We start from the raw sequence: 19,934 nt of genomic DNA on the forward strand, positions 1-19,934 counted from the left end.
ATTATCTGTATCAGAATCACCTGGGTGTTTGCTTAGAAGTGCAGATTCTTGGGCCCACCAGCGACTTACTTCAACAGAATCCACAGGTGGGACACAGGACTCTAGATTTTTTTTTCTTTCATCCATTAGGACTTCAGATATTTATAAGGACTCTAGGTGATTATTATGCACAATGAAATTTTTGGTAACAGCTTTATCAAGATGTAACTCACATGACCATACAATTCACACATTTAAAGTGCACCATCAGAAGGTTCTTCTTCTTTATTCACAGAGTTGTGCAACTGTCAGCGCAATCAAATTTGTAACATTTTCCTTATCCCAAAATAAACTCCACAGCCTTTACTTGTTTAGCAGCGATTTCCCATGCCTCCCGGCAGCACTAAGCAACCACTAAGACAGCTTCTGTCTTTATAGATTTGCCAATCTGGACTCTTATATAAATGGAGTTATATAGTATGAGGTCTTTGGCGATGGCTCCTNAATCTGGACTCTTATATAAATGGAGTTATATAGTATGAGGTCTTTGGTGATGGCTCATTCCACTTAGCATCATGGTCCAAGGTCCCTCCGTGTTGTAGCAGGCATCGGCCCCCCATTCCTCTTTATTGCCGAGTACTATTCCATCGTGTGGATTCTGCATTTTATTTCTCCGTTCAACAGTTGATGGGTGTTTTGGTTGTTTCCACTTTTGGGGCTATTATAAATAATGCTGTTACAAACATTTGTGTGTAGTTTTCTAACATCAATACTTTTGAAAAGTCTTTGTGGCTCCATCTCTCCAGAGCTATTGTTTTGGGATGTTTATGGATTTTGCCAAAACTCCAACTATCTATTTGTCTAGTGATTGACAATGAAACGTTTCCATTTCTCCTGGTTATATGCCTAGGAGTAGAATGTCTGAGTCATATAGTAACTGCAGGATTTGCCTTTTGAGGAACTACCAGACTGTTTCCTAAGTAGCTGGACCATTTTACATCCCTACCAGGAAGGTGTGAAGGTTCCATTTTCTTCCCGTCCCTGTTGGCACTTTCTACATAGTCTATCATTTTTATTATAATCATGTGGATGTCCAGTGGTATCTCATTGTGGTTTTGATTTCCCTTGTGGCTAATGATTTTGAGCACCTTTTCAAATGCTTATTGACCATTTGTATACCTTCTATGGAGAAACGCCTATTCAAGTCCTTTGCCCATTTTTAAATTGGGCTGTCTTTTTATAACTAAGTGGTTAGAATTCTTTATACATTCTAATTAGAAGTCCCTCATTAGATGTATAATCTACAAATGCTTTTTCCCATTTTGTGAGTCCTTTTTCTATCTTCTTGATGGTATCGTTTGAAGCACAAAATATTTTCATTTAATAAAATTCAATTTATTTTGTTGTTGTTGCTTGTACTTTGGTGTCATATTTAAGAAATCATTGATTAATTCAAGGTCATGAACATTTACATCTGTTTTATACTAAGAGTTTTATAGTTTTAGCTCTTACCTTTGGGTCTGATCCATTTTGAGTTGATTTTTGTATCAACTCAAATGTGTGTGGCAGGGTCCAACTCCTTTTATTTTATTTTTTTTAGAGATTTTATTTGTTTATTGGGGAGAGAGAGAGTGAGAGAGAGAGAGAGAGAGAACACAAGCAGGGGGAGGGGGCAGAAGGAGGAGGAGAACCAGACTCCCCTGATGAGCAGAGAGCCCAACATGGGGCCGATCCCAGGACCTCGGGATCATGACCTTAGCCAAAGGCAGCCTCTTCCAGGTGCCCCATGCATCTAACTTCATTTTTTTGCATGTGACTATTCAGTTGTCATAGCACCTTTAGTTGAAAAGACTATCCTTTGCCCATTGAATTGTTTGATGAAATCAATTGATCATAATGTGTGGCACAATAAAATTTTAGAACCATGTGTCCCCTGGAATTGAGAGCTGACCATTATAAGAAGGGTAATACAGGATAAAGTTATGAACCTCAAACTACTTTCATGGTCCAAATTTGGTGTGTATGGAGAAAGAAGTTGTAGGATGGGAAATGATGAGGTAAGGGTGAATGGGGAAGGCTTGTGCTTTATAATGAAAACATTTAATTCAAGCAACTTACTTGGCAAAATGGTCTTATAGCGATTTTTAGTTCCATGACGTGGAATGTCAATTTCTTTGGGATCCACGAAATTCATTGGTATTTCCTGCAAAAATAAATGATATCAAATTAGTGTATCTAATGCTGCCACAAAGAAAATCTTCACAGGGGGCCATCTGATCCAGAGCNCATGTGACTATTCAGTTGTCATAGCACCTTTAGTTGAAAAGACTATCCTTTGCCCATTGAATTGTTTGATGAAATCAATTGATCATAATGTGTGGCACAATAAAATTTTAGAACCATGTGTCCCCTGGAATTGAGAGCTGACCATTATAAGAAGGGTAATACAGGATAAAGTTATGAACCTCAAACTACTTTCATGGTCCAAATTTGGTGTGTATGGAGAAAGAAGTTGTAGGATGGGAAATGATGAGGTAAGGGTGAATGGGGAAGGCTTGTGCTTTATAATGAAAACATTTAATTCAAGCAACTTACTTGGCAAAATGGTCTTATAGCGATTTTTAGTTCCATGACGTGGAATGTCAATTTCTTTGGGATCCACGAAATTCATTGGTATTTCCTGCAAAAATAAATGATATCAAATTAGTGTATCTAATGCTGCCACAAAGAAAATCTTCGCAGGGGGCCATCTGATCCAGAGCCCTACTGAACTTCAAAGTCATTTATAAAACAACAGACTACCACCTCTGGTTGACCAACACCCTTCCTTTCACAAACATATTAGCTGCACCCTGGCAAGCTGATTCTAAGAAAGAGCTCTCTGTTAGAAAGTATTATTTTTCATATGGTTATTAAAGAAACATACAAAACTTTGATTAGATTTTTAAAATTCTGTTCTGACATAATTGCTAGAAATATATATAGACAGCTGAAAATTGACAATGTATTCAAATCTTTAAAAAATCTTTATGTAAGTTCAGTACCAAAAACTTCACTATGACAGATTCTCTACTAACATTGTATGACTCTTTTAGCATAATTAAATCCTCCCTCCCCAAATGGTAAATACAAAGGGTGTTTTTGTTGATTCAAGTGATGGCAATATAATGTTTTTTTGTATTAAGGAATGGTTTATAATTATCCTGTTCCATTTGTTCTTTTTTTGTTTGTTTTTTTACTTTAAAAATTTTAAAATGTAAATTCAATTAATTAACATATAATGTATTATTGGTTTCAGAGGTAGAGGCCAGTGATTCATTGTACTGTCCCATTTGTGGTTGTAAATGCAATATTTTTAGTGAAGGGCATCCGGACACTGTCTTCTCCCACTTAATAAGAATATAAATGTTTTTACTCGGAATATATGTCATGTGCCCCAAATGATTGGAGAGGGAACAATTAGAGCAGAAATGGCTCTGTGGAAATGAATTATATCTAAAACGTCAGCACCTGTAGATGACTGGGACAAAGAAAGCAATAAGCCAAAGTTTTCAAAAGGGTCAAAACAAATATGTAAGGATTTGATTATACAAAATAGCACGATCTCTAGTTAAAACTCTGCAAAAGATTGCTTTGATAAATGTTAACGTGAAATAAAGGAACTTTTATCTTTAGATCACATGAAATAGTATTTTTGTTACTTGAACTTTCTTTAATGGCAAATATAACTCAACAGCCTAATATTCATTGAAAGGAAAGAAATTATCTATACATTAATTCAAATTGTCCTAGTTTTCCATCAGTCTGGAAATTTGAGATCATGAATTTGAGATGTGGTCTACGGAGAGGAGTAGCTTACTTTTTAAATATCATTCCCTAAACTTCCATTAATTTAATTTTTTTTAAAGATTTTATTTATTTACAGAGAGAGAGAGACAGTGAGAGAGGGAACACAAGCAGGGGGAGTGGGAGACGGAGAAGCAGGCTTTCCACTGAGCAGGGAGCCTGATGCGGGGCTCAATCCCAGGACCCTGGGATCATGACCCGAGCCAAAGGCAGACGCTTAACAGCTGAGCCATCTAGGGGCCTCTAAGCTTGCATTATTTTAGATATTTATAATATTCATCCCTACTCTCTGCTCCAACTAAATATTATAACTTCTCAGTTCCAAGTTACCAAAATGAGCAAAATTGTTGAATGTTCAGTAGAAAGCACATCTTTATGTTTGGTAATTTCAAATAGGTCAGTATGGTTTGGCAAAGCCATCGTAGGTAGGTCCACTCCTCCCTTGCCTCCTCTTGCTGCTTTCTGACACACACGGACAACGACCATCTTCCAGCATTATTGTTCTCTTTGGTACTCCTTGTTGGCCTCATCTTTCCTTTAAGGGCTTATCTCAAAAAAGCTATCTGTGGTTCTAGAAAAGAATATTAGGTGTACTTGTAGCTAGCTGGGTGATCATTGGCTGGTTCTTTCATCTCATTAGGTCTCGTTTTCTTCACGTATGAAAAGACACACTACAAAGTCTAATTTTCAAAACTTCATGTTTGTGTTTTACTTTGGATGCTTAGTAATAGTTGATGAGGCTAATGGTAAATCTAGCCCATTGACAGATATTTCATCATTAGAGTGGTCGCAAATATCTGAACAGATACTGTAATGACCAATTTATTAAAATCAACAAGCTTGGCTTAATATGTACAACTGATTTAAGATGTAAAGTGATCAATAAAATGGATATTCCCTTTGGACAATAATTAGACTTAGTAAGGTCTAAAGCTCTCTGGGTAGACATGTGTTTTTACAAATCAACTTATCACCAGCAACTTCGATGGGTTCCCTGGCTTTTGGTTAAAATTCTCAATCATCTTTAGCCCATGTTTGGTTTTCCCCATGTTCCTTATATCATTAAAGGACACTATATGCGCCTTGTTGCTCATGTCACAAACTGGGGTATCATCCCTGACTCCTTCCTTTTTCTTGGCTGNAGGGAACACAAGCAGGGGGAGTGGGAGACGGAGAAGCAGGCTTTCCACTGAGCAGGGAGCCTGATGCGGGGCTCAATCCCAGGACCCTGGGATCATGACCCGAGCCAAAGGCAGACGCTTAACAGCTGAGCCATCTAGGGGCCTCTAAGCTTGCATTATTTTAGATATTTATAATATTCATCCCTACTCTCTGCTCCAACTAAATATTATAACTTCTCAGTTCCAAGTTACCAAAATGAGCAAAATTGTTGAATGTTCAGTAGAAAGCACATCTTTATGTTTGGTAATTTCAAATAGGTCAGTATGGTTTGGCAAAGCCATCGTAGGTAGGTCCACTCCTCCCTTGCCTCCTCTTGCTGCTTTCTGACACACACGGACAACGACCATCTTCCAGCATTATTGTTCTCTTTGGTACTCCTTGTTGGCCTCATCTTTCCTTTAAGGGCTTATCTCAAAAAAGCTATCTGTGGTTCTAGAAAAGAATATTAGGTGTACTTGTAGCTAGCTGGGTGATCATTGGCTGGTTCTTTCATCTCATTAGGTCTCGTTTTCTTCACGTATGAAAAGACACACTACAAAGTCTAATTTTCAAAACTTCATGTTTGTGTTTTACTTTGGATGCTTAGTAATAGTTGATGAGGCTAATGGTAAATCTAGCCCATTGACAGATATTTCATCATTAGAGTGGTCGCAAATATCTGAACAGATACTGTAATGACCAATTTATTAAAATCAACAAGCTTGGCTTAATATGTACAACTGATTTAAGATGTAAAGTGATCAATAAAATGGATATTCCCTTTGGACAATAATTAGACTTAGTAAGGTCTAAAGCTCTCTGGGTAGACATGTGTTTTTACAAATCAACTTATCACCAGTAACATCGATGGGTTCCCTGACTTTTGGTTAAAATTCTCAATCATCTTTAGCCCATGTTTGGTTTTCCCTGTGTTCCTTATATCATTAAAGGACACTATATGCGCCTTGTTGCTCATGTCACAAACTGGGGTATCATCCCTGACTCCTTCCTTTTTCTTGGCTGTCTCATCCAATTCATCCCCCTTCTTGCAGATTCCTATAGGTTTCCCCCATTTTCACTCCTACTATCTTAGTTCGGACCATCATGACAGTTCCACAGGATTATCTCTAGAGCCTCCAACATACCCCTTTCTAATGCTTTTTTCCACGCAGATAGAGTGATCTTTTANTGCCTCTAAGCTTGCATTATTTTAGATATTTATAATATTCATCCCTACTCTCTGCTCCAACTAAATATTATAACTTCTCAGTTCCAAGTTACCAAAATGAGCAAAATTGTTGAATGTTCAGTAGAAAGCACATCTTTATGTTTGGTAATTTCAAATAGGTCAGTATGGTTTGGCAAAGCCATCGTAGGTAGGTCCACTCCTCCCTTGCCTCCTCTTGCTGCTTTCTGACACACACGGACAACGACCATCTTCCAGCATTATTGTTCTCTTTGGTACTCCTTGTTGGCCTCATCTTTCCTTTAAGGGCTTATCTCAAAAAAGCTATCTGTGGTTCTAGAAAAGAATATTAGGTGTACTTGTAGCTAGCTGGGTGATCATTGGCTGGTTCTTTCATCTCATTAGGTCTCGTTTTCTTCACGTATGAAAAGACACACTACAAAGTCTAATTTTCAAAACTTCATGTTTGTGTTTTACTTTGGATGCTTAGTAATAGTTGATGAGGCTAATGGTAAATCTAGCCCATTGACAGATATTTCATCATTAGAGTGGTCGCAAATATCTGAACAGATACTGTAATGACCAATTTATTAAAATCAACAAGCTTGGCTTAATATGTACAACTGATTTAAGATGTAAAGTGATCAATAAAATGGATATTCCCTTTGGACAATAATTAGACTTAGTAAGGTCTAAAGCTCTCTGGGTAGACATGTGTTTTTACAAATCAACTTATCACCAGCAACTTCGATGGGTTCCCTGGCTTTTGGTTAAAATTCTCAATCATCTTTAGCCCATGTTTGGTTTTCCCTGTGTTCCTTATATCATTAAAGGACACTATATGCGCCTTGTTGCTCATGTCACAAACTGGGGTATCATCCCTGACTCCTTCCTTTTTCTTGGCTGTCTCATCCAATTCATCCCCCTTCTTGCAGATTCCTATAGGTTTCCCCCATTTTCACTCCTACTATCTTAGTCCGGACCATCATGACAGTTCCACAGGATTATCTCTAGAGCCTCCAACATACCCCTTTCTAATGCTTTTTCCACGCAGATAGAGTGATCTTTTTNCAAAATGAGCAAAATTGTTGAATGTTCAGTAGAAAGCACATCTTTATGTTTGGTAATTTCAAATAGGTCAGTCTGGTTTGGCAAAGCCATCGTAGATAGGTCCACTCCTCCCTTGCTTCCTCTTGCTGCTTTCTGACACACACGGACAATGACCATCTTCCAGCATTATCNAGCATTATTGTTCTCTTTGGTACTCCTTGTTGGCCTCATCTTTCCTTTAAGGGCTTATCTCAAAAAAGCTATCTGTGGTTCTAGAAAAGAATATTAGGTGTACTTGTAGCTAGCTGGGTGATCATTGGCTGGTTCTTTCATCTCATTAGGTCTCGTTTTCTTCACATATGAAAAGACACACTACAAAGTCTAATTTTCAAAACTTCATGTTTGTGTTTTACTTTGGATGCTTAGTAATAGTTGATGAGGCTAATGGTAAATCTAGCCCATTGACAGATATTTCATCATTAGAGTGGTCGCAAATATCTGAACAGATACTGTAATGACCAATTTATTAAAATCAACAAGCTTGGCTTAATATGTACAACTGATTTAAGATGTAAAGTGATCAATAAAATGGATATTCCCTTTGGACAATAATTAGACTTAGTAAGGTCTAAAGCTCTCTGGGTAGACATGTGTTTTTACAAATCAACTTATCACCAGCAACTTCGATGGGTTCCCTGGCTTTTGGTTAAAATTCTCAATCATCTTTAGCCCATGTTTGGTTTTCCCTGTGTTCCTTATATCATTAAAGGACACTATATGCGCCTTGTTGCTCATGTCACAAACTGGGGTATCATCCCTGACTCCTTCCTTTTTCTTGGCTGTCTCATCCAATTCATCCCCCTTCTTGCAGATTCCTATAGGTTTCCCCCATTTTCACTCCTACTATCTTAGTCCGGACCATCATGACAGTTCCACAGGATTATCTCTAGAGCCTCCAACATACCCCTTTCTAATGCTTTTTCCACGCAGATAGAGTGATCTTTTTAAAATTCAAGATAAAGTCCAAATTTTTAAATATATATTAAGACTCAGCTTTCTTTTCTACCTCTGGAGGCTCAACCTTTGCCACTTCCCACCTTGGTTTCAGTGCTCCAGTCAAACAGAACAATTTAATTCCGCAGTGACAGCAAGGCTGTTCCTGCCTCCTGGAATGCCTCTTTGATGCCCAGTTCCTTCTTGCCACTTCTTGCCAGCTCCTATGTACTTTGCCTCAATTTTGTCATCACATTCTAGTGTGAACATTTATCAATAGTTGATGAGATGTGGGGTGGATCTAAAATCTTCTACTTAACCTTAACCTTTTGAACTATAACCATTTGTTTCCTGTAAGCTGCTTGAGTGGAGAACGGTGCCATTTTCATAGGTGTGTCTAGGGTCTAGTTTATCAAAATACCTACTGAAGAGTGAACAACAAACAGCAGGCTCACCATGAATTCACTTTGGAGTAAATGTGAACTTGCCACGATGTCCCTCAGCTGTGATCTTGTGAGTATTCGGCTGGCTGACTGCAGATACTCCATGGCTACCTTCTCCCGTGGGGTTGGGATAGCCACAAAGGGTTCGACATTCCCCAAGCTACTCATGTCCAATGTAAGAGATACGTTGGACCCTCGTCTATGTTGGGGAAGAAGGTTAATAAGTTTAGAAACCACATGAGTTATTTTGATCACACAAATTTGTCTCTCATACATACACACTATTCAGTGAGAATTTTCCAAAAATAAGGATCGAATGTCTTTTTCTCTTATGGTACCAGAGTTGATTGTAGCAACTATCTATAGTTTCTTTATAGGAAACTGGCATTTTTATTATTGGAAATAAGTCTGAATTGAGAAAATGCACTATAATTTACTAATGGGTATACTTGATACAAAAACAATAGGATGGCTAGCAATATTAAGCGAACAGTCCAGGAAAAGCAAACATCACATGTGAATTGAGAAATCACATATAACACAGACCAACTTTATTGTTTGTATATCTGAGAGCTCAGTATATAAATCATATAGCCACCTAATATTTCTGACATCAGCATACTGAACACGTGATCTTACTGGACATAGGAAACTCAGAGAAAAAAAAATATTTTGGTTCACATTATTGCCATTGAAATAGAATTTAAGTTTTAACGTATATACTGTTTATAACTTCTGAGTGAATCCTTACAAAATAGCATCTGTATGTATGTATATATGTATACATATGTGTGTGTGTGTGTGTATGTATTTATTTAATTCTATGATAAACTCATAGGAATATCGAGGTCACAGACTCTTATTCTGAGTTATAATTTATCTTCCCTCTGTAATTTTCCTCTTCTAGTTGGGAGATGAGGTGGAGCTCTTTCAACTTATAAAGGCCCCTTGTTTCTTGGATAGAATGTGTGAGTGCCTCTTACCAGTAACATTAGCTGTTTGGAACCAAGAAGTAAATATAAAATAGCTTGACTGAGGGTCAAAGTCGGAGACTGAATTGGCAAGAACTATTAAATTTAAAAGGCCTTAGGTATGGATGAGCTGATCCAATATGGTGCCACGTGGTTGGTGTTCCAAGGAAATGGAGAATAGGGAAAAACAGGTCAAAACAAATGTGAACAAAGACAGTAGAGCAAAAACGTATTTCATCTGAAGGGTGCTTTACATGCTTTCTATGGAACACTACATCAGGAAATATTCACGTGGCTAGAGCTTAATTTTAAACAATGGACAATTATTAGAACATACAACAAAAACCCATTAAATAAAAGCATGTAAGTTCCTTCCTCTTAAGAATTGATATGTAATGTCATTTTTGTTAATTTCTAAATGGTTTCTAATTGTAGTTTTTAATTCCTGCTTTGGCTTGATGTTTATTTAAGTGTTTATGAATTTGTCTTCCTTATTAATTTCTAGTTACAGTACATGCAAATCATCCAACTAATGGTTAGACTTCTAATGTTTAGAATTTTTCAGTTCTTTCTTTGAGACAAGTACTATGCTAAATTTTTTTGAATATTTCATAGATACTTTTGGGGGCAACTAGACTGATTACCTATTTATATCTACCTCCCTATAAATTTATCTATGCACGTGTGTGTGTGTGTATATATGTATATATATCATCTTATTTATTATATTATTATATATTATCAAAGATATTGCAATCTTGTTTTCCTACTGGATTTCTCAAAGCCTGAGATGTATGTGATCTTCCACAACACCTGTCTTGTTATTTTTCATCATATCCCTGACAATTTTTACTTTATATATTTCAGCCATTGTTTTATTTTAAAAGATTAATAATTACATCTTTACTGTAAATTTTATCAATACTAAATATTTACATTCCTATTAATTCTATGTTTTGCCTCACATTTGGGTTTTTTTCCAGTTTTATTGAGACAAAATTCATATATGGCATTGTATAAGCTTAAGGTCTATGACATTAGTAATTGACTTACATATACTGTGAAATGATTACCACAATAAATTTAGTTAACACTCATCATCTCCTACAGAAACAACAGCAAAAAAGGTTTTTTCCTTGTGATGAAAACTTAGGATCGACTCTCATAACAACTTTCAAATATACCATACAGCAGTGTTCGCTCTAGCCATCATGTTGTACAGGAAGGACATTATGTACACTACATGATTTATTATGTATTATTTGTCTTAAATGGAAGTTTGTACCTTTTGATCATCTTCCTCAATTCGCCCTCCTGCCACCTCCCACTTCCAACTTAAAAAAAAATTAATATTGACATACCTGTTATTTTTTTTTTGCATGTTCTTGAAAAATCTTTTCTAGTTTTTTTTTTATTATTATGCTTTACTCTTGAATCACTGTTAGAGATTAGGGGATACTGGATACCCCATAAAATATCACTTAGCTGATAGAAGAATGTTTGTCCCCTACCATAGTGTGTGTGTGTGTGTGTGTGTGTGTGGCTGTTGTTGGTGATTGACAGGGCTCCTGTGTTTTTTGAGTAGGAGGTAAACAGTTGAGGAGGGTGAAGAGTGGTTCTATTCTCAGAGCAAGAATTTTTATCTATTTTTAGTGGGAAAGCAGTTTTTACAAGTTTCTCAGTCCAGTTCTTCTGGACTTTAAATTGTCAGAAATTCCTTCCTAATTCTGAAAATACATTGTTTATTAGTTTTTAGTGTATTTGTGAAAGTGTGGCTTTTGCTGGCTTCATAGATTTTTTTTAGTAAGGAGTTGAGACAGGCCATTTAAGGGATTTCTAATCGGATGCCATTTTAAACCATGATTCCATCCAATCAATCTTCAGCCCCTAAAGACTAAAGCATCTGCAGTCTGTCCATTGAGTGACACTCAGTGTTCTGGTGGTTTAGTAAGAAGGGGGGTCTCTTCCATCCAGAGTGCTCACAGATGTGTGAGGGGCAGGCATCTGAGCTAAGCCTTGAAGGTGAAAGTTCAATAGATAAATTTTCGGTAAAGGGTTATTTCAGGGAGAGAGCCCGGCAGGAGAAAAAAAAATGTGGAAGCAGGAAATGATAAGGCATCTTTGAGAAATGGCATATAAGCAGTTTGAGCTAGAGTTCAGTTGTATAAAAGTGCCTTTTGGAATTGGGGGACAAGGTTAGGTAGGAGAAATGAGAGAGAAGCAAGAGGCACAGGCATAAGGCTATAAAAAGCCTGCCCAAATCCAGAAAAGAGAATTTTGAACGCCAGCTTATATAAACTTCTAATAGGGCTTTCCACAGCATCCCCTGGCCAAACTTGGGGGATGAGGAGCCTCTGAGATTCCACGTCTACTAGGGTCCATTTGATCAAGTGAACAAAAATTCTGAAGCTTCTGTGATAAAATGAGAGCCATGGAAACATTTTCATGCAAACACGCTTCGTAAGGAAGAATGACTTTTGTCTGGCAAGGGAAGGAAGAAAGGAAACTAATATTTATTAAACCTCTATGATTTGCCAAGCACTGTTCTAAGCACTTTCACATATGCTATTCCCATCTCTGCAACAGCTCTCCGAGGTTCGTACTTTCCCCCATTTTGTAAGTGAAGAATTAACTGACTTAGGAGGAGGAACGGGGAACAAAGATTCAACCCAAGTTAGAGTATGAAACCCAAGCACTTTCTGATTTGCTACCCAAAAGCAAGGGTAGGGTGGGCAGATTATGGTAGGCTAGCCAGTGCCTCACGTGCAGTTGGGGGCCAACTGTTGGGGGGAGGTCAGGACAACCGAAGTCTAATGTAGAGGCAGTGTAGTATTCAGAGTACGAATTCTAGCTTTACAGTCAGATTTGTCTGGGCTCACACCCTGCCTCTCCCATGTCCTTGTGGTGGACCTCTGGTCAGGCTGCCTAGCCTTGTTGCATCTCAATTTCTTCTTCTTTTGTGAAGTGAGTAATTAAGGATACCTGCTTCAGAGGCTTATTACAAGGCTGAACCCAACAGTGTAAGTACACTGCTTCTAAGAAGTGTTGCCTGGTTATTATTTGGGGCAATAATAGAATAAAGTTCGATATAACTCTCACCTTCTACCTCTCTAAGGGATCTACTTTAAAAGATCTTTCAAAAACTCAAAAATTGTTTACACTGAGATTAACTTGAACGTTTTGAGATGAACGGACAGAATCTACACATTTGTCACTACAGAAAAATACATCCTTCTTGATAACCTATTTATCTTAAAATTTCCCTTTATTATGGCAAATCCATTTCCTCTGAGCCCTAAACAATTCCAGAACGCTTCACCTCAACACCTCAGACAATGTCTCAAAGTCCAGTTATGGAATTAACCATGTACAAGCTGTTGACCCTTCGGAGAGCCTCCTCCATAGAACAGCCCTTCTCAAGGTAGTCCTCTTCTATCCTGGCCGAGAAATATTGCCATAGGATGTCATTAACATGGAAAAATCTTTGCTTTTGTAATTCTTATCTTCAAGGAACAAACAACATTTAAGTTAATTGAAATACAGTGGAATTAGAAAATCAGATCAGGAGAATCAACTTAAAAAATTTGTCCACTTCTTTTTTTTTTTAGATTTTGTTTATTTGACAGAGAGAGAGAGAGAGAGAGCACAAGCAGGGGAAGCAGCAGGAAGAGGGAGAAGCAGGCTCACCAAACAGGGATCCCGATGCGGGGCTCGATCCCAGGACTCTGGGATCATGACCGGAGCCGAAGGCAGACGCTTAACGACTGAGCCACCCAGGCGCCCCAAGATTTGTCCACTTCTTAATCATGTCTTGTGCACACAGAGAAGACATTAAACACACATCTATATATGTATCAAACATTAAACACACACCTATGTATGTTTTCAAGTGTTTTTTCACTATAAAAATAACGCATGTTCATTGTAGAAGATTTGTGGAAGTTAGAAGTTTTAAAAAGGAAGTTAAAATCACTCCGTCACATAAACTTCGCTAGCTTTTAAACTGACTTAAATTTTGCTATGTTAATGGCAATAATGGCAGTGACTTACTGTTTTGAATTTTATTTCTTCGGTTAGAGATGGGGATAAATACATTTTGATATGATTATTGCTCATTATCAGTCCTTACCTTTGAGAATTGTCTGTTCGTGCTCGTTCTTAATGTTTACATTGGAACATTAATGTATTTATTGTTGATGACAATGATCTATAAGAAATTATTTCTCAGATACCTGTGTTGCATATATGTGGTTTATTGCTGCCTTAAAACACCAAGGATTTTTTAAAAGTTATATTTACATTCAAACATATCAATCTTTTGTGTGTGTGTGGTTTCTTGCACTGCTTTAATACATACGAATTCTTCTGGAAGTTTAATTTTTACTAAAAGTTAATCTTTTAATCAATTTCCAATTTATTTTGGGGTATGGTAATGGTGAGAATCAACCAGATTTCTTACCCCAAATTGGTTATCAAGGTGTCTAACACAATTTACTGAGCAATCTGGAGAAGAGAGTTGTTTTATAACTATAGAATATTAGATTTTTAACCAGCTATTACTGACTAATGATCTGGAGGAGAAAATACCACTTTACTGAACTAAGAGATAGGAATTTGTTTCCCAGTATCCATAAACCAAAGTGGTAAGAAGTAAGGATAGAATCAGAAAGACATTTCAAAAACAAACCAAATGTCAGAAGTTAGGAGAAAAGACAAATTAAGATGCAGCAGAAAAAAATCTAAGGGATTTAGAGGGGGAAAAAAAATCAACAGAAATAATAGGAGACCTGGACCTTTAATAAAAACGGAATATGGAAAACTAAGAACACAAACTCTTATTGAGACTTTGCTGCTCCTTTGTTATGTAACTCTGGACAAACTGTTTAGACTTTTTTATGCCTCATGATTGCTGTTGGACAAAAGGGAACATAATAAAAAGCTTTATCAAGCTCCTGCGGTAGCACCAATTATTATTTATGCCAAAAAAATAAATAAGCGGGAGGAAATTCAAAAGATACCAATGCAAACAATTGAAGGAAAAAGCAAATTCTTAAGGAAAGGTAAAAGGAATGCAATAAACAGCATGCTAATTACAATTAAGTAAAAAGGAAAACATGTATAAATATTATGGCCCAGGGCCACGCATCATTTCAGCAAGAACTTATAAACAGCGCTCTGCTGAAATTGTTCCATTCTGCACCACTGCTCTTAATAACCAAGGAGTGGGAAGAAAATACGGCTAAAAATATAAGAACACTACAATTGACTGTTAGAATAACTGAAAATTATGCATTTATTTTCCCGGTAGTTGGGGCTCTATGCTGAATTTTAGAAGCTGGGTTTAGGCAGAAGGGCTACAGTCTCCAGCCCTGAGGCCCTGAGGCTCTGTCTAATTCTGATAGGCTGTTCCCTTTGCGGTGCCTCGCCCCCAGGAATAGTGGGACTTCAAGCCTGGCAACTTAACTTAGTACCCAATAAAGAATGAAAACGGGAGGCAGAGAATAAAAGGAAACGAATGATCATTTTGCCCGTAGTCCAGGAAGATGTACTTCTGAAATTACTGGATTAAGAAATTAAGTTTCAGTGGGGAGTGGTGGTTGCTGCTTATCTAGAAGTATTTGAAATGAGAACGGAAAAATATGTCCCTAAAGATTATAAGAAGAATTTAGTCCAGAACGAAAACAAACGGTTTTGATCTTTGACAACTTTCCCAACCTTAATTCTTTTGCGGTCGTTGTACTGTAAAAAATATACGTGATTCATTCAGAGCTGTCTTTATTGCTATACGCATCTAAGTCCTACATGGTGAGAAGTGAGACGTTTAATATTGATGTCCTCTCCAGATCTGAACCGTTGTGAGTCTAAGATGTTCAGTCCTGCCTTTCCCCCCCTCCTGGTGGGTTCCCTATGTAATGATCACAATCTGACAGTCTTGGCTGGATCCCAAAGGTGAGCTTAAGCCCCTCCATCTCCAACTTGACTTTTCTTATTTAATTTTGCTGCATTTTCAATTTTCCAGGGTATTTTAATAAAAAGAAAAAAGAGAAGTTTTTACTCATTTGCAATAATAGGAGGAAACGGTGAGAGAGAGAGTTGAAGTCCCTTTACTATATGCGGATTGACTGGCTCCCATGGTTCTTTGAAACTCCCGATTCTACCACTTTTAAGTTCCAGAGGTAATGGAATTTAATGAATGGTTTGCTGTTTCTCCCCACCTCTTTACCTTCAAATAAACTCTACATAGTACTAACTCCCTTCCTGGATCACTTGACAGATGAAAGGGTAAAATTAAAAAAAAAAAAAAAAAGTTAGGGAGTGCTAGGAGTTTTAAATCGTGGCTTAAATTCAAAGCTCCTGGAAAGTTAAGTGTAACATAAATGCAGTGTTACTAATTTCTAAAAGCTGAAATAAATGAATAGATATTGTGACCATCCATCGTAAAATTTCCCAAAGGAAATCCTCTAGGGAAGAAATGTAACAACAATAAAAGAGACCAAGCACAGACCCAGGAAGATGACAAATGAATTTCAATCTAAAGCAAAAAGAAAATCTCACAACGTAGAGAACGTTTTTTTGGCGTGGGAAATGATTTCCCTACTTGAAATCGTCTACTTCACTAAGTAGAATGCTGCTCTCCCTTTGGAGTGATTAGATAAAAAATTTTGAATTCATAGAATGATATCTGATCATTTATGCGTGTATAGGACAAGGCAAAATTTACAACATCCTTCTTTTATTGTTTAAAAAAATAAAAGTCAATGGGGCGCCTGGATGGTACAGTTGGTTAAGCAACTGACTCTTGGTTTCTGCTCAGGTCGTGATCTCACGGTCGTGAAATCGAGCCCCGGATAGGGCTCTGCACTCAGCACAGAGTCTGCTTAAGACTCTCTCCCCCTGCTCCTCCTCCCCTCTAAAATAAATACATAAATCTTAAAAAAAATTCAAAACAATCATTAAAAAAATAAACTTAAATTGAACTTGTTATATTTTTCTTGGAGCATTGGCCTTGGAATGTGAGTTTAAATCCGTGCTCTGTGCTTTACTTAAGCTCTTGGGGCCTCAGACTCTGTAAACGGGGGATGATAATAAAAGTCATAGGGTTGATTCACCTAACAAAAGCTAAAGAAGCAAAGCTATGTGACCATTTCCATCCAGTATCTGGCATATAGTACACATATGTGAAAGATAATAATAGTTAATAATGATCACATGGTCATTCTTACTTCACTCTATGCATAAATAGCTGTGTGGGAGCTATATGGCATAAGCACTGCTAAATATTTGAAGAACACAATGTTGGACAAGTTGGTTAGTGATGAAAAGTCAGTGGCCGTGTTACATATGCAAAATCAGTGGTCCTCTAAGTTGAGACCATTTTTCATACCTCGAGTCCTTAAAATTCTTACCTCATGTCCTTAAAATCAGTAACTTTTTTTAGATTCAAAAATAATGCATATTCACTGTAGAAAACCTAAAACTACAGATAACAAAAACAAAGAAAAATATCTCATAATACCAACACTTAGAATGACCACTAACAACTTTTTATGTGTATGTTCAAGTCCTTATATGTATATATGACACCATCTAGATTTTTACTCTATGTATTCCTTTATGACCTGCTTTTAAACTAAATATATTGTGACTATCTTTTCATGTCTTCAACTTTATTTAAAAACTATTTTCAAACACTCTATAGCGTTCCATTGTAAGGATGTACTGTCGTTTGTTTATCCAATACTTTATTTTTGGACATCAACTTGTTTTCAATGTTTCACAATTATAGACAAGACTGCAAATAAATAGCCTTGTATTGAAATGCTTGTGCATTTCCATGATTATTTTTAGGTTGAGGAGTTCCAAACACTGACTCAAAATCTCTGAGTTTGGAGAAGTCACTGAACACATGGAACGTGGAAGAGGCAGGAAGACTCTTGGGGCTCATCGACATGGATGACCCAGACCCTCCTCATCTATTGTTCAGACCTTTGCAGTAGTTCCCTAACAAGCTTTTGTAACTCTAAAATCTCTTAGTCCAGTATGTTTTTTTTCTTCTTCTTTTTTTTAAGATTTTATTTATTTATTCAACAGAGATAGAGACAGCCAGCAAGAGAGGGAACACAAGCAGGGGGAGTGGGAGAGGAAGAAGCAGGCTCATAGCGGAAGAGGCCGATGTGGGGCTCGATCCGTAACGCCGGGATCACGCCCTGAGCCGAAGGCAGACGCTTAACCACTGTGCCACTCAGGCGCCTCTGTGTTTTTTTTTTTTTCTTCCAGATTTCATCCAAATGATGTCTGAGCATTGAAAATATGATGATCAACTCGGGATTTTTTCCTCTGAAACCTCTTAGTAATTTTTCCAGTACGCTTCCAATATATTCACTAGAAACGACTTACCCTAAAGTGTGAACTCCTTGAGGGCAAAGACTGTAATCCTCCCTCTGGATCCAGTCCTGAACACATGGAGAGTAACACTTTTATTGTCTGTGTGTATGAATGATTGCAAATAATTGGTTAAGGTAATACTGGGTGTAATTACTGTGCTTTGATGGCTTTTCCAGTCCTTCATAGGATAGGAAAAGTGGGGGCTCATGTTAGAGAGAAGTTGGAAATGTAGACTGGAGAAGCCATGCTTATCCAGGTACAGTCAATATTACAGTCGATATTTACTTTGAGTCTTATTTAAGTACCAACGAAGTCTAGCATGAGCATCCTAAAGAGTTATGACGTTTTGTTAGTAAAAAAGGGAAAAAAAGTAGCGCTTGCCTTGTAACCAAGTATGACTAATTTTTACTTCTTTTTGGCGTTTAGTATTGTTTTGACTGTCACTCTTGGTGAGGAGCCTGTTTCCTTTTTAACAAAAGAACAAAATGATGGTAGCTCTAATTTTAGTTCCCAAGTTTAGTTTTTCCAAGTTTATATAATTAGTCAAGAAAAAGATGATGCTGAATGAACATTAATAAGTCTCAATGAAAAAACCATTCTTTCTGAAATGAGAAATCTTTTTTTTGACTTTTAGATGATGTATCCATTTACACACACACAATTTCCTAAGTAACACACTACAATGAACAGCTCTCTGTCTCTTTAAGCAATTACTGAAGAACTCTTTTAGTACTGAACATTACAAATAAATTAAATATATCATGTACTTTCAAGACCAGAAATGACACACATGATTATAATGATCCATCAAGTTCAGCTGAAATGTAAAATTATCAAAAAATATACAGCTCAGCTTCTTCAGGTTTTTTTTGTTTGTTTGTTTTTCACCTGGTTGCAGCCCCATTTTAAAAACTGAATTCTGGCATTTTTAGGGAAATCTAACTGCTTTTTAATTTAAGACTTCTTTTTCAGTTAAAAACATTAATTTGCAATTGACTAGGCATTAATTTTTCTTTTTTAGCTTTGAATGTATTTCATACATACATAATAAATTATGTTATCATTTTTATATAATATATATTATATATAAGTTATTTAATATATTATATACTATTGAAGTATAGTTGACACACAATGTTACATTAGTTTCAGGTATACAACATAGTGATTTGACAACTCTACACGTTATGTTAGGTTCACAAGTGTAGCCACCATATTTTTCAGCTTTTGAATAGCCACGAAGGGGCAATTTTATACCTCAATAGCACAATACAGCATATAGCTATAAAACAACATGACTGACACTGAGAATTCTGATAATTTGCAGTTAAACTGTAGTAAGGCAGTAATTTCACCTCTGGCTGCAGTTAGACTGCATGTTGATAATACATCTCAGGAATTAATCTTTGAAGAGAGAAAACTTGACTACTTGGAGGACTCTGTTAAGCAGCAGCCACATATACAATTTTTCCTCTTAAAACATCAGATAGATTGGTAAACTTCTTCCTCTTGCCCCTGCTCAGATTATCAGGCATTGTCTCCATATTTATATTAGAGTAAATGTCCACTTTGGGAGTCCTTGCATGCATGGAATCGTGTCATCATGATGGAAACAGAATAAGAGCTTTAGAAATATGTTGAGCAAGCATTTGTTCTTTAAATTTGCAATATTATGCAGTTATAGACATTAGTGAAGGTATTCTGTGATTAGAGTCTCAACCATGCTACAAAAAGTAGCCAGTGTGATTTGGATCTTTGTGGAGCCAGTTGAAAGCTAAACTTTTGACAAGAATAAACACTGTTTTCACTGCATCCAGATAATTTGGAATGTTGTATTTTCATTCTCATTCATCTCAAAATATGTTCTAATATCCTTTCGTGTTATCTTCTTTGACCCATTGGTTATTTAGCACTGTGCAG

The 19,934-nt window shown here is 36.8% G+C and overlaps 1 protein-coding gene across 1 annotated transcript in view; it reads right to left on the reverse strand.

Moving 5' to 3' along the window:
* The window catches only part of PTPRR (protein tyrosine phosphatase receptor type R), a 260,911-nt gene that overhangs the window by 51,361 nt on the left and 189,616 nt on the right, over positions 1-19,934 (reverse strand). Inside the window, 2 exon segments of the mRNA XM_034644175.1 lie at positions 2,575-2,659; positions 8,671-8,857. Of these exon segments, the coding sequence (XP_034500066.1) occupies positions 2,575-2,659; positions 8,671-8,857 (272 nt within the window).

Source organism: Ailuropoda melanoleuca, chromosome 15 (assembly GCF_002007445.2).
Source record: "Ailuropoda melanoleuca isolate Jingjing chromosome 15, ASM200744v2, whole genome shotgun sequence".
In the NCBI taxonomy this organism is placed as follows: domain Eukaryota; kingdom Metazoa; phylum Chordata; class Mammalia; order Carnivora; family Ursidae; genus Ailuropoda; species Ailuropoda melanoleuca.